Source organism: Trachypithecus francoisi, unplaced genomic scaffold, assembly GCF_009764315.1.
Source record: "Trachypithecus francoisi isolate TF-2019V2 unplaced genomic scaffold, Tfra_2.0 Contig00010, whole genome shotgun sequence".
NCBI lineage: Eukaryota > Metazoa > Chordata > Mammalia > Primates > Cercopithecidae > Trachypithecus > Trachypithecus francoisi.
In genome coordinates this window covers 62,722-77,253 of record NW_022680460.1, presented here as the reverse complement: position 1 = coordinate 77,253, position 14,532 = coordinate 62,722, and the positions used below count along the sequence as shown (strand labels likewise).

Below are 14,532 nucleotides of genomic sequence, written 5' to 3'. Positions count from 1 at the left end.
GAAGTACTTCCTTTAACATTTCTATTAAAGCTGGTATGCTTCTCATTGACTTATTTCAGATTTTGTTCACCTGAAAATATCTTTAGTTTTCTCAAAGGGTGTATTTTTGCTGGATGTAGAATTTTAGGTTGATTTTCTAACTCCCCCTCCAAGCACTTTAAAGATGTTTCATTGTCTTTTGGTTTGAGTTGTTCTGATGGGAAGCCAGACAGAAAACATTATTTTTCCTCTGGTATTAAATGTATCTTTTATTTCTGTTTGCTTTTAAGATTTCTGTTTAAAATTGGTTTTCAGCAATTTCTTTTAGTTTTTCTTTGTGTTTATTTTATTGGAGTCACCAATATTCTTGGATATATGAGTTTATATTTTTCATCCAGTATGGCAAAAAAAATTGGTAATTATTTTTCCAAAAAATATGTTTGCCTCCCTCTTCTGGGAATCTAGTAACTTATATTTTAGATGGCCTGATACCATCCCACACTGAGAGAGACTCTGCTCATTTTCCTCTACACTGGCTAGATACAACTCAAATGTCTTCCACCTGTGCATGAACTGTGGTGGTTATTTAGTTTTGTATTCATACCATTTGTTCTCTCCCTGGTAGTTGATCTTGGACTGGTCTTGTAGAATGTCACCTTGCAGGCCAGGCACGGTGGCTCACGCCTGTAATCCCAGCACTTTGGGAGGCTGAGGCTGGTGGATCACGAGGTCAGGAGATGGAGACCATCCTGGCTAACATGGTGAAACCGCGTCTCTACTAAAAATACGAAAAAAAGTAGCCGGGCGTTGTAGCAGGCACCTGTAGTTCCAGCTACTCAGGAGGTTGAGGCAGGAGAATGGCATGAACCCGGGAGGCGGAGCTTGCAGTGAGCCGAGATTGTGCCACTGTACTCCAGCCCGGGTGACAGAGTGAGACTCCATCTCAAAAAACAAACCAACAAAAACAAACATGTATGCAGATTTCTGGAACTCTTTTTCCCCCAGAGCTCCCTTCTTTCTGATACTCTGCTCCATAAATTGTAACCATCTTTCTTGGCTTTCTGAACTCTTATGTCTGTCTCCTAAAACTTAATGAGACCACTTTATTCTGCTTGAGATCCTTCTCCCTCAATCATGCTCTGGAAGTGCCCTCAGGTAGAAATCTGGGATTATTGTGGAGCTCTTCTCATTTTTGCTCTTATCTCAAAGATCACAGGCATGTGCTACCTCTTTCCAGTGTCTTAGAACAGGCGTTTCCTATAATTTGTCCAGTTTCCTAGTTGTTCATGGCAGGAGGGCTGTTCCCACATCAGTTATTCTAGTGATAAGCAACAATCCTGTCTTAGTCTGTTTTCTGTTGTTATAACAGAATACCTGAGACTGGGTAATTTATAAAGAAAAGAGGTTTATTTAACTCAAGGTTCTGCAGGATGAGAAGTTCAAGGGTGTGGTCCTAGCTTCTGGCAAGGAATTTTGTACTACATCACAACATGGCAGAGAAAGTTGAAGGGGAAGGGGACATGAGCAAAAAGTGAGGCAAGAAGGAGGAGGAACTTCAGCGTCTAACAACCCAGTCTCTCAGAAACTAATCCATTCCCCTGAGAAGTAATCCTGTATCAGGAGAGTGAGAACTCAACTACCAGGAGAATGGCACCAAGCCATTCATAACCCAAACCTTTTCACTAGGCTCCACCTTCTAGCACTGCCTCTTTTTAAGGATCAAATTTCAACATGAGTTTTGGTGGAGACAGGAAACCACAACCAAGCCATAGCAGACCTCTATAATTTTTGGTGCTATTGTATGTTTTAAAAATATTTTCTAATTTTGGTTGCTGGTATGTAGGAACAAATTCGTTTTTAATATTAATCTTGTACACAGCAACCTTGCTGAACTATTTTATTTCTAATAGTTTGCAGAATTTCTTAGGTTTTCTCTGTAGATAATCAGAGTGTTCATGAATGCAGACAGTTTTATTTTCCTTTCCAATAATTATCCATTTTATTTACTTTTCTTGCCTTAAGGCATTGGTTAGCACTTTTAGCACTGTGTTAAGTGTTTTAGCAACCACTCTTTTTTTTCCTGAAACTAAAAAATTCCTTTAATGTTCTACCTTTACATAGGAGGTTTGTATGTTCTGGTTGATACATTTTATCAGGTTAAGGAACTTCCTGTGTATTCCTAGTCTGTTAAGAATATTTTCAAAAATCGTATGTGTGTATTAAATTACATCAAATATATTTTTCTGAATCTACAGAGATGATCACATGCTTTTTCTCTTTTATCTGGGATGTTGAATTACATATTTTTTCTAATGTGAAAGTATCCTGATATTTCTGGATTAACTCCACTTTCTTAATACCCTGCTGCTTTGGGTTTCTACAATTTATGTAGAATTTTTTCATATGGATCATAAACAAAACTGACATAAAGTTTCTCTTTTTGATGCTGCCTTTCTCTGGTTTGGTATGAAGAATATACTAGCATTATAAAATAGATTGGGTAGTTTCTCTTTTTATGTGTTTTCTAGCATAATTTGCATGAGATAGGAGATACCTATCAGTTCTCTAAATGTTTAGAAGCATCCATTTGTGAAATCATCAGGTTTTGCTTAGATTTGTTTAGGTTATTTTCTGTGGATGGATTTTTCACTACCGAATTTATTTATTTAGATTTGTAGAGTTTATTCAGGTTTTTTTGTATCCTTAAATAGGTTTGGGTAAAATTCATTTTCCAAAGCAGTATCCCATTTTATCTCTGTTTCTGTGTTTTCAAATTTATGGGTATAGAATTGATCATACTGCTTTTTACTATGTTGTATTCATAGTATGCCCTTTTATTCCAAAATGTGTCCTCTTCCATGTTTCTTGATTAATCTTGTATAACAATGCTTTATTTATTTCACTAGTTTTTATTTTAAGAAACCATTTTAAGATTTCTGTTCTATCTTTATTTTTATTGCATTATTTTCTGGTCCTATTTAGTATTTTCTTACTTCTCCTTTCTTTAGCTTTACTTTTATTTTTAATTTTTTTTTGTTTACTAATTTACTGATTTTTTGTTTGTTTGTTTTTTTGAGATGGAGTCTCACTCAGTCGCCTAGGCCGGAGTGCAGTCGTGTGATCTCGGCTCACTGTAATCTCCGCCTCCCAGGTTCAAGCAATTCTCCAGCCTCAGCCTCCTGAGTAGCTGGAATTATAGGTGCCCACCACCACACCCGGCCTTTTTTTGTATTTTAGTAGAGAGAAGGTTTTACCATGTTGCCCAGGCTAGTCTTGAACTCCTGACCTCAGGTGATCTGCCCGCCTCAGCCTCCCAAAGTGCTGGGATTACAGGCGTGAGTCACTGAGCCCGGCCAACTTACTCATTTTGTTTACTAATTGTTTACTTTGTTTACTTTTTTTCCTAATAGGCATTTAAGACTAAATGCTTTGGTACTACTTTAGCTGCATTTTACTTTAATATATTTTTAACGTGGTATACTTGTAATATTTAGTTCTGAGTATTTTCTGCTTTTCAGAGCTATTAGGAAGTTTTGTTATTTTGAATGTTCAAATCGATCAGGTTTTATATTATCTTTTTATTATTGATTTCTAATTTAATTGTATTTGGGCCAGAAAATACGGTCTATTTGATAATATTCTTTGGTATGTGTTGATCTTTTTTATGGCTTAGAGTGGGTTAGCTGTTTTTGGTGCTCTGAAATTTCACTGTGATGTTTCTAGGTGTGGTTTTATTTTAATTTATCCAGATTGGGTCACATTTTCCATTCTGGAAAATTTAAAATTGTCTCCTTACTGCTCATCTACCCTTGCTATTATGCCTACCTGGAACCTCTCTTAGATATATACTGTGCCTTCCCAGTTTGTCCTTCATATCTCATAACCTCTTGTTTCATATTTTCCAACCCATTTTCTCCTACTGTATGGCAAGTTTCCTCATAGCTCTGTTCCATTTATTAATTTCCTTATCTGATGTTTCTAATACATTGTTCAACCCATCTTTTAAAAATTAATTTCATTGAATATATCTATTTATATAACTTCTAATTCATCTTTCTCCACAGCTATTTGAAGTTCTTAGGGGTTTCATACTGTTGGGGGGTGTGTGTGTCCCTTAGTTTGGGGATTGATAGATTATTTCCTTACGTATTTTCTAATTTTGAATAGTGAGCTCATCTTCAACAGTACCTTATCTGTGGAAATTTTGTGGAATCTGTCTTTAGAAAGTATCTCTCTCCAGAAGGGGTTTATCTTTGCCTTTTCTGGAACCCCAAGGTTGATTCAGGATGGTGGTGTCTTTTCTCCTGCACCCAGAGAACATGCTGAGACAGACAAGCTTCCTGTTTTCTTCTTTTGTTGGTGGGAGGAATTTTTTTTTTTTTTTTTTCAATGTAATGTTAGCCTCTGGGAGTCCTGGCTACATGTAGGGAGAGGTGGTGAGTTTTAATTCCACTTCCTTGTTTGGGTTATTTTTTATCCATTTTTTTTTTCAATGTAATGTTAGCCTCTGGGAGTTCTGGCTATACATAGGGAGAGATGGTGAGTTTTAGTTTCACTTTCCTGTTCAGGTTATTTTTTATCTAGGAGAGCATTAATGCCAAGCACGGGTTCATATTTCTTGCTTAGTACCTTTCGAGTGTTTGACTCCCCAAACTTTTCCTTACTTAGAGAGCATTTAAAGGATGTTTGCTATATTTTAATCACTTTTTTGTAACACATATGTATTGGGATGCCATTGACATCTACCTTGAGGCTTTGGCCTTGAGGTGATGTGTGAGTCTAATTGTACAGCTCAAAGCAGAGGACTTCAGTGATTTCAAGGCCATTGTTTTATATACCAAGGATTTCTGTGAACAACAATAATGCAGATTTTTCTCTTTTGTGGCATGTACATGCGTGGCATGTACATGCTTGGCATGAAGCTTTCAAACTGCATCTGTCTTCATTTCCTTAAATTTTCTCAAAGTTAATGAAAGTTAAATGAATTTAAGGGTATGGAACTAAAACTACAAATACTTGTTTTTTGTTTTTGTTTTTGTTTTTTGATTAAGTGGTGTAACCACAGAATGTTTTTGTAACTTTTACAAATATATTCATTTGTAATGTTATTATCAAAAATATTCATTGGGGATTACACAATAAAGCAAGTCTTCAACATCTACATAACATATGAGAATGTTATTGGTACTTAATGAAAGCCTATCTTTAAAAGAAGTAGGCATTCCTTGAGGGAAAAGTGTTACGCAATTGAGAATTTTGATTATCCTTATTGCTTTACTGTGATTCACCACTAAAACTGATTTCTTAGTAAAATATTGCTTCACTTTGATTTCAGGAGTCTTCCTTACATCACTGAATAATGAATGAGGATGAGAGAGAGAAAGAGGAGAGGTATGCATTCATAACTGACTGACATTTCTGTCAAAGCCCTCTCCCTCGTGCTCTGTTCCCATTTCACATCTAGCAAAATGCTACTTCCTCAGGGAAGCCTAATTCACTCAGAGAAATGTCGTTTCTCCAGTGTTGTTGCTTTTTTTTTTCATAACTCTCAGCCCCAACTCTATTATCATACTTAGCACATTACCTATTTACCTGAGAGCCCTCTTCCTCAAACTGTGTCCTCCATGCCTTGCACAGTGCCTGCCCAGAGCTGACTCTAATGGTTGTCAAATGACTGACAAGTATACAGTCCCTGATATTTTTAGAAGACTATTTTTGAGCCTTGGCTTGCCTACAGCTTAAATTCATTTGTGTTTGAGAAGATAAATTCACTTATTTTTCCAGATCAAACTTCTAAAATAAATTCAAGTACACTGATCAAAAAGTTTTTGTCAAAAGTTTGCAGTATGATCTGTGGTCTTTAAAAGTAAAAAAAAAATCAAGTAGCATTTTATGATTCAGTCTTCTCTCTGAGAAGAGCATTGGCTTTGAGAGAGCCTCTTGTGTGATTATAGACCACTTAGAAAGAATTTAATTTTATCAGAAACACTCTTGCTAAAGGATGTAATAATATATGGTGGAACAAAGACCCACCGTTAAATTCAAATTAATTTGGACTTATTTTATATAGTTCTTTGGTCACTGTGCCAGGTACTGTGCGGGGCTTTGTTCTGGAAGAGACAAGGAGACAGATATGGTCCCTACCCTCAAGGGCCCCACAGCAAAGGGAGATGAAGTTGGCTTTCATTTCCTTATTTTAATAATGATTATTATTGTTGCTCTATGGGTAATCAAAGGACTGGATTTTTGCTCAAATATTGACATTAACTTCTCCCTTTCTCTCTTCTTACCTTCTAGTGTTCCACTATCTGATTTCCCCGCCCCACCCTTGCCATTAGTAACCCTGATTGGTTTTCTTTTTCTCAATTAGGGATGAATCTGATGAATTCGAAAAGGCAAAGAAGGCCGAATTAAATGCCGTCTTGACAAGACTCCGCAAAATACTGCAAACTCATGGCTATCCTGTAAAAGGAGACAAATTGGAAACATTACGGAACACCACTGTCCTTTCACAAGAGGACAAAGGTTTGATTTGTTCGGCCTCCACCATCATTATAGGTTTTCAATTAGCCACATTGAAAATTAGCTGTGGGTGGGACAACTTCGTCTCTCACTTTACCTCAGACATTCGTTGGGAAGAATTAATGATTAGAGGAACTCTTGAAGTACCTTCTAATACACAGATAGTTTGTTTCTTTGCATTCACAAGTTTGTGTATGGTTGACACTTAAAATGTGATTGAGATTCATGCAAAAGTGGGCCAAGGAAATGAAAATTAATAGAAGCATATGTGGGAAATAATGCAAATTTCTGTATCTTAAGCACTTAAAGGTATGTGGTAAATGTTGCTGAGGGAAACATGACCCTGAGCCTGTAAAATATTACCTACAATATTTTAAGGTTTAACTCAGTAGGTTTAACTCAAAACATCTGAGTAAGTCATGCCCATAAATATGTAATTATTCTGTAATAATCTCTTACTTTAAAATAATTTTTGACCCCATGATACCTCCAGGTATTGCCCTATTTCTGTGTTCTCCTCCTTCACAGAAAAACTTACTGAAATGATTTTATGGGCCCTGTCTCCGCTGGCTCACGTCCCATTCTTTCTTCAACCCACTTCACTGAGGCTTTAGCTCCTACCATTCAACTACAACTACTTTTGTCAGGAATACCAGTGACCTTCACATTGCTGAATTATTTGGTTTAACTGTCCTCATCTTTCTTGACTTTTCCAAAACATTGGACATGTGACCACTCCCTCCTTTTTGAAACACTTTTCCCTCAGGTTCCGGGACAGCACAATCACCAAGTTTCTTTCCTGGTTCATTGGCGTATTAGTCCACTTTCACACTGCTGCTAAAGACATACCCAAGCCTGTGAAATTTACAAAAGAAAAAGGTTTAATTGGACTTACAGTTCCACATGGCTGGGGAAGCCTCACAATCATGACGGAAGGGGAAAGGCACATGTTACATTGCAGCAGGCAAGAGAGAGAATGAGAGCCAAGCGAAATGGGTTTCCCGTTATGAAACCATCAGCTCTCGTGAGATTTTTTCACCACCACGAGAACAATATGGGAGAAAGAGCACCAGTGACTCAATTATCTCCCACCAGGTCCCTCCCACAAATGTGTGGGAATTATGGGAGTACAATTCAAGATGATATTTTGGCAGGGACACAGAGCCAAACCATATGACTTGGCCACTCTTTATCTGTGTTTTTTTACTTCTTCCTCCCCTTTCAACTTCTAAACATGGGTGTACCCATGGCTCAGTCCTTGGACTTTTTTCTTTTTTTCTCTTTTATATTTACACAGTACTCATTTTCCAGGTTACCTTATCTATTCCCTTGATTTGAAGTGTTAGGTAGATATCAGTGACCTCCACTTTTAAAATCTATCTCCAGCCCTGAGCTCCTTCCCTGAGAATCATACTTACTATACAATCAGCAAAAGAGTTTTCTACGTGATGTCCGCAATTGCATGTTAAATAGAAGGGTTAACATGGCCATAAAGGAACTCTTGATACCCCTCCACTGCATTGCCTGTCTCATCCCCACCTCCAGTTCTCTTCATATCAGTAACTGGCAACCACCAGTCATTCTGCCAGCCGCACAGGCAAAAAGTTTAGAAGCCGTTCTTGTCTCCTTCACTTCATTCACCATCTTAGCCAATTCCTCTGCAATATTTTTTTGGCTTCTATCTAGACAGTATGTTTCATATCTATACATTTCTCACCATTTGCGTAGCCTTGATGTATCACCCAAATCCAGGCCACCATCATCTCTTACTTTTTTTCTTTTTTAAATTGATCAATAAAAATTGTGTGGATTATGGTATAGAACATGGTATTTTGATATATGTATACACTGTGGAATGGCTAAATCCAGCTAATTGATATATTGATATATGCATACCTCACATACTTACCTTTTTCCGACGAGACCACATCAGATCTACTCTCTTAGCAATTCTCAAGTGTACAATATATTGTTATTTACTGTAGTCACTATGATGTGTAATAGAACTTGAACTTATTCTAATTGAAATTTTGCATCCTTTGTCCAACATCTCCCCATTCCCTCATCTCTTACTTTTGATGAAGGTTCATAGCTAGATTCTGCCTCTGTCTTTACTACCCACTTCATTCTGTTTGCAACAAACAGCCATAGGGATCTTGTAAAAATCTACCATGTCACTCTCCTGCTTAAAAGCACTTCATGGGCTGGGCATGCTGGCTCATGCCTGTCATCTCGGCACTTTGGGAGGCCGAGGCGGGTGGATCACCTGAACTCCTGACGTCAGGAGCTCAAGACCAGCCTGGCCAACATGGTGAAACCCCATCTCTACTAAAAATACAAAAAATTAACTGGGTATGATGGCAGGTACCTGTATTCCCCGCTACTCAAGAGGCTGAGGCAGGAGAATGGCTTGGACCCGGGAGGTGGAGGTTGCAGTGAGCTGAGATCGCGCCACTACACTGCAGCCTGGGAGACAGAGCGAGACTCCATCTCAGAATAATAATAACTAAAAGCATTTCATGTTTTACTCAGCATAAAATATAAACTTCTTACCATATACCCTACATGATCTGGCCCTTCCTGTCTCTCAGGCTTTCCTACTGCGTTACCCCCGGTCATCCCACTGTGGCCACTCTGGGATCCTTTCGTCTCTTCAAATAGGCAAAATGATTTCCTGCTTCATGTTGCACTTACTGCTTCATCTCCCTGAGATGATTTGGTCCCATATCTTCACACAGTCGCTTTCTTGTCTATCAAATCTTAGCTCAGATGTTACCTTCCTAGTACCTTCCTAGTAAGGCTTTTCTTGATCATCCGATCTTACCAATTATTGTACTTGCAGATACCTGAAACTGTCTGTTGTGTTGTCTGTTTGTTGATTATTTGTCTACGCTGCCCCATCAGTCTGTAAGATACAAAAGAACAATCATCTTATTTTTCTTGTTTATGCTATATCCTGGACCTGTAAAGCAGAATATGACCCATAGCAGAAGCTCTGTAAACATTTGTTAAATAAATGAATAAAAGAGGTTCAGTTTAACAAGTATTAAATCCCTGCCATGACTTAAGTACCATGTTAGACATTGGGGATATGGTGAAGAATTGGATATGATGCACACCTTAGAGAATAAACAAAAACAAGTCCATGGGTAATAGTAAAGTAGAAAAGTCCTTTATGATTTATTTATAAAATACAGTGATTATCCTTTCTTGGCCGTATATGAACTCCCTATCTTTTTTATTTCTTTGAATGAAGTATAGGAGGTGAAAGTTATTAGATGGAACTGGAAGGCAATGGAGAAATTTCTTCAGAAATTGACTGTGGAAGAGTATCATGAGTTGTTTCTTGAGTTTGAAGAGCTATGCCTAGAATTGAGTTTCCAAGCTGGGACAGTGGTCAGGATCACTGATCTTGAGGCGTTTGTGCAGTTGGCATGGTTTACTTTTCATGTTACTCCTATTTCACACCCAGTTACACACCCTATTTTCATTCCCTCATCAGTGAGGGCTCTAAAGTTCTCCTTATGCATGGCCTCCCTCTTACCCAACTCTACTTCTAGGAAAGAGTCAGAGACTCATGCCTGTCAAGAAAGCAGTAGCCACTGTCAACATTATCCTTGTCATACGATTTTATATTTTTAATAGAGATCAAAGTTGTATGCTGTGGGTCTCATTTTTCTGTGAGGAGAAGGAACTAATGTTTATTGACATGAAATATTAAAATCACTTGAGATTAGAGGGCTGTGTTAGTGAAGTCCTTTTGCTAGTGAAGTTAGTGGAGTAGGGTGGAGTTGGGGAGGTAGAGAGGGGCACATGTTGACAGCAAAGACTAAACACAGGAGCAGAAACACACTTCTCATGAGGAAACCAGAAAACCCTGAAGAATGTGATAGGACGGATGGGGGAGAGGACAGTACCAGTAGCTTGGAAGAGATGAAAGATAAGGCCGGGCGCGGTGGCTCAAGCCTGTAATCCCAGCACTTTGGGAGGCCGAGGCGGGCGGATCACGAGGTCAGGAGATCGAGACCATCCTGGCTAACACTGTGAAACCCGGTCTCTACTAAAAATACAAAAAAAAAAAAACTAGCCGGGGGAGGTGGCGGGCGCCTGTAGTCCCGGCTACTCGGAGGCTGAGGCAGGAGAATGGCATGAACCCGGGAGGCGGAGCTTGCAGTGAGCTGAGATCCGGCCACTGCACTCCAGCCTGGGCGACAGAGCGAGACTCCGTCTCAAAAAAAAAAAAAAAAAAAAAAAGAAAGATAAGGCTTGAAGATATTCTAGTTAAGGGACCTTGTGTAAAGCTTAAATAGATGAAACTAAAGAGTGGAATTTCATAATTTAGTCAGGACTAGGGAGGACTTTGGGGGTCTGGATCTGCTTAGAGCCCCTTGACTTACCTGGCAGATTATGGATACTGGGTTTTGGTAGAATTCAAGAGGAAAAAAAGAACTAGAAGTTGAAAAATCATAAAAGTGTTGAACAGGTCATAATGTGTGTGGTAGAAATTGAGTTGGATGATCTTCAAAGTCTTTTTCAATTCCAAACACTTCTGTGTTTGTGATCATTTATATACAATTAGTTAGCCAACATCAGATCCTTCATTAGCACTCAGCATTTTCTCATGAGTCTTTTCTATAAATTAAGTATAACTTTGAAAAATCTAATACCCATAGCTAATCATTTTAATGTGACACTGTTCTGTACTTTCTTCCTTTTTCTAAAAAGACAAAGTCAATCCAAAAAGCTCTCAAAGGAAATTAAATTGGATTCCATCTTTTCGTACCTATGATGACTTCAACCAAATGATGCTACAGGTAAGAGGGCTTTTGTTCTTTGATTACTTCATATGTTGAATACATGTAATAGAAGGCAAAGAAAAGTGTTTGTCAAAGTGTGATTAGGAGATAATATGCATTAGAATCAACCAGGGAGCTTGATAATTTAAATCGTCCACATCAGAATCTCAAACCTGTTAGGGCCAGGAGTTTGCATTTCTCTCAAGCTCCCCGGATGCTTCCTATGCCAACTGAGTTTTGAGAAACACTGATTTTGAGTGACAACAAACACAAACAAATCTTTGCATAGGTTAGTGGCAAGTTAAGTGGTTATACGGTAGACTCTTTCAATATAGATGGTTATACTCTAATGAATTAGCCTTCAAGTAGTTGTTCCCCCCTCAAGAATGTAAGGTGTTTATAGTTTCTATCTCCAAGTGAACTGGTTAGTTTCACAAGCCACAAACTGCACTCCGAAGGACCATATTCCTTTGAGTTGGACAGATAAGGATACAGATTTTGCCTTTGTCACTTACTTGCTGTGTGTCTTGACTGACTTACCATCTCTGAGCCTTGATTTCTTTCTCTTTAAAATGAGTAAAAATGATCTTTATCTCATTGAGATGATGTGAGAATAAAATGAAGTGAACATGTGTAAAATATATAGCACACTGTTTGGCAATGTTAGACACCAAGTAATTATCAGTCTGGTCCCTTTTCTCTTTCAGTATTGGCTGATCACCCAGCACTATGACCATTAGTGGTCATAATGGTGTCTGAGAAAGGCATTGTGTGAGTGAATCTTTTCAAACCCATCCCAATGTTAGAGGCAAAATTCTACTGACTGTGAATGAGTGGAGCCATATTTTAATATTCTACTTCATTTTTCTTCCTTTTAAGCAACAGACTCTCACTTTTTTTTTTTTTTTTGACACAGGGTCTCACTCTGTCATCCAGGTTGGAGTGCAGTTGTATGATTGTGGCTGACTGCAGCCTCAGCCTTCTGGGCCCAAGCAATCCTCCCACCTCAGCCCCCAAAGTAGCTGGGACCAGAGGTGCACACTACCATGCTCAGCTAATTATGTTTTATAACTCTTTATAGAGACAAGGTCTTACTATGTCACCCAGGCTGGTCTCCTGAGCTCCTGGGCTCAAACGATTCACCTTGGCCTCCCAAAGTGCAGGGATTACAGGCATGAGCCACTACACACGACCCTCTCTCAATTTTATTAAAGGCTTAGTTTTAGGGATCCTATACACAAATATTTGCTAAATAGAGGACTTAAAATGTGTTATGTGAAATCCTGTTACCAATTTTATGAAACCAGATGCTTATTTGAAATATTTTAGAAGCTAGACAAGGTATAACTACACCCTAGAGGGATAATTATGTTCACAACTACAGAATATATGGCATTCAACTGGAAGGATCAGAATATCTTGGGTAATTCCCTGCTTTCCACTTTTTTCCCCTCCATTAGGCTTTAATAACTTCCCTAGAAAAGTCTGTTCTTTATTCATGAAGTTTTTTCTTGCAATAAACAAGCTCAGTCTGACTAATCAGAGCTGACTTCAGCCAGAGAGATGGAAACATCAGGGAATCTGAGAAGAGGGACAGTAGAGGGCTCTTTCTGTTCACTTTCCAGTTTCATTACAGCTTTGGCCATTCTTTTGAAGCATGAAAGAAAGCGGAGTTTGGAGGGCAAGAGATCAAGGTGCCTTTGTTTCTTATGGCTTGTATTTCAGAGCAATGACTTAGCTTTGGATGTTTCCTTCCTGTTTGCCATACTGTTGATCAAATGTAACAGCCTCCTGACATCTGTGTATCAACCTACACAGTGCTCTCATGTAGAGTAGCCGATTTCATCCTCATAAGAAGCCTATGATTAAGTTAATAATGATGTTGATCCTTTTTACTGTAGGAAAGAGGAGACCAAAGCTGGGAGAGCTTGCACCTTGCACCTTGTGCTACTCCAAGACCTGTTGAGTAGCACAGCTAAGTAGCACACCATGTTTCCTCACTTACACTCCAGCCCATGGGGGTCCAGACTAACTCAGAGCAAACCATCTCAGTAGAGAATGTGGTAATCAAAATGCCAAAAGCAAGCAGACATACAAAAAATGAGTAGAGGAGCAAAACGCCTTACCAGATCTGCCTAGACTCTTTTCTGAACCTATGTGTTTGGAAGGTCACTTCAGGCATGTGGCAGTTTTGGACATTATCTTTTGACGTCTAATAGGAAATAGCAAGCACCCAATTTTAAAAGCTTTTACTTAAAATTTTATCTTACAAAAATGTATATATATAACATATATTAACAGTTAAAAAATAGTACAGGTAACACTGAGGTTAAGAAATAGAGCATTACCAGATCCTTTGAAATCCCCTTTGTCATGATCTTCTTCTTCCACACCACTTCTTCCCTACCATTTCCTGAGTTCTGTATCAATATTCCTTTGCCTTGCTTTGTATTTTTAGGACAAGTGTATGCATCTGTAAGTGATATGTTGTTTTCTTTTGCATGACTTTCACCTTTATATAAACTGAATTATATTGTATGTATTCTTCTCTGACTTGATATTTTTGCTCAACCTTTTTCAGTTCATCCATGACACTGCATGTAACTCTAGTGCATTCATTTTTACTTCTGTATTCTTGTTAGAACATACTATGCAATTACTTAACCATTTTACTGTTGATGGGCACTAGAAATCTGTTTTAGCTCATGCTCCTTAGGAAGTAGAGGCAGAAACAAAACTTACATGCTGAGGTTTTAGGGGATATGCATTCTCAGGATAGCAAGGGTGAGGGGGAAAGAAAAGTAAGGCAGGGACGAAGGGAACTGAAATTTAGGATAGTTTATTACCAAGCTGGATACAGCTTCACAAGAACACACAGTGGGTTGTTCAGTCACTCTTAAACTATGTAAAAGGCACCACACCTTAGAATAGTCTGTATAGGGGAGGAAGGGAAAATACTGTATCTACCAGTTCCTTTCTATCTCCTGTCGTTTTCTATCTCCTGTCATTAGTCAAAAGTCACCTGGCTTTTTTGGAAACCCACTAGGGTACCCAGATCCGATGCCCCAAGGTGGATGAAGTTACTGCTTTCATGAATCCAGTCACTTTGGATAGATACTGAAACCCCTACTGCTGGCGGAATTAGGAGACTAGGCTGGGACTGCAAAAGGAAAGCTAAAATCCCTGACTTGATTGAGGGTGGGATGGAGTATGAATCAGAGGCGCATAACTGGGT

The 14,532-nt window shown here is 38.6% G+C and overlaps 1 protein-coding gene across 1 annotated transcript in view; it reads left to right on the top strand.

The window, feature by feature from the left end:
* Positions 1-5,342: 5,342 nt before the first annotated feature.
* PASD1 (PAS domain containing repressor 1) overlaps positions 5,343-14,532 on the top strand; it is a 70,648-nt gene continuing 61,458 nt past the window's right edge. The window contains 2 exon segments of the mRNA XM_033220842.1: positions 5,343-5,370; positions 11,227-11,315. Of these exon segments, the coding sequence (XP_033076733.1) occupies positions 5,343-5,370; positions 11,227-11,315 (117 nt within the window).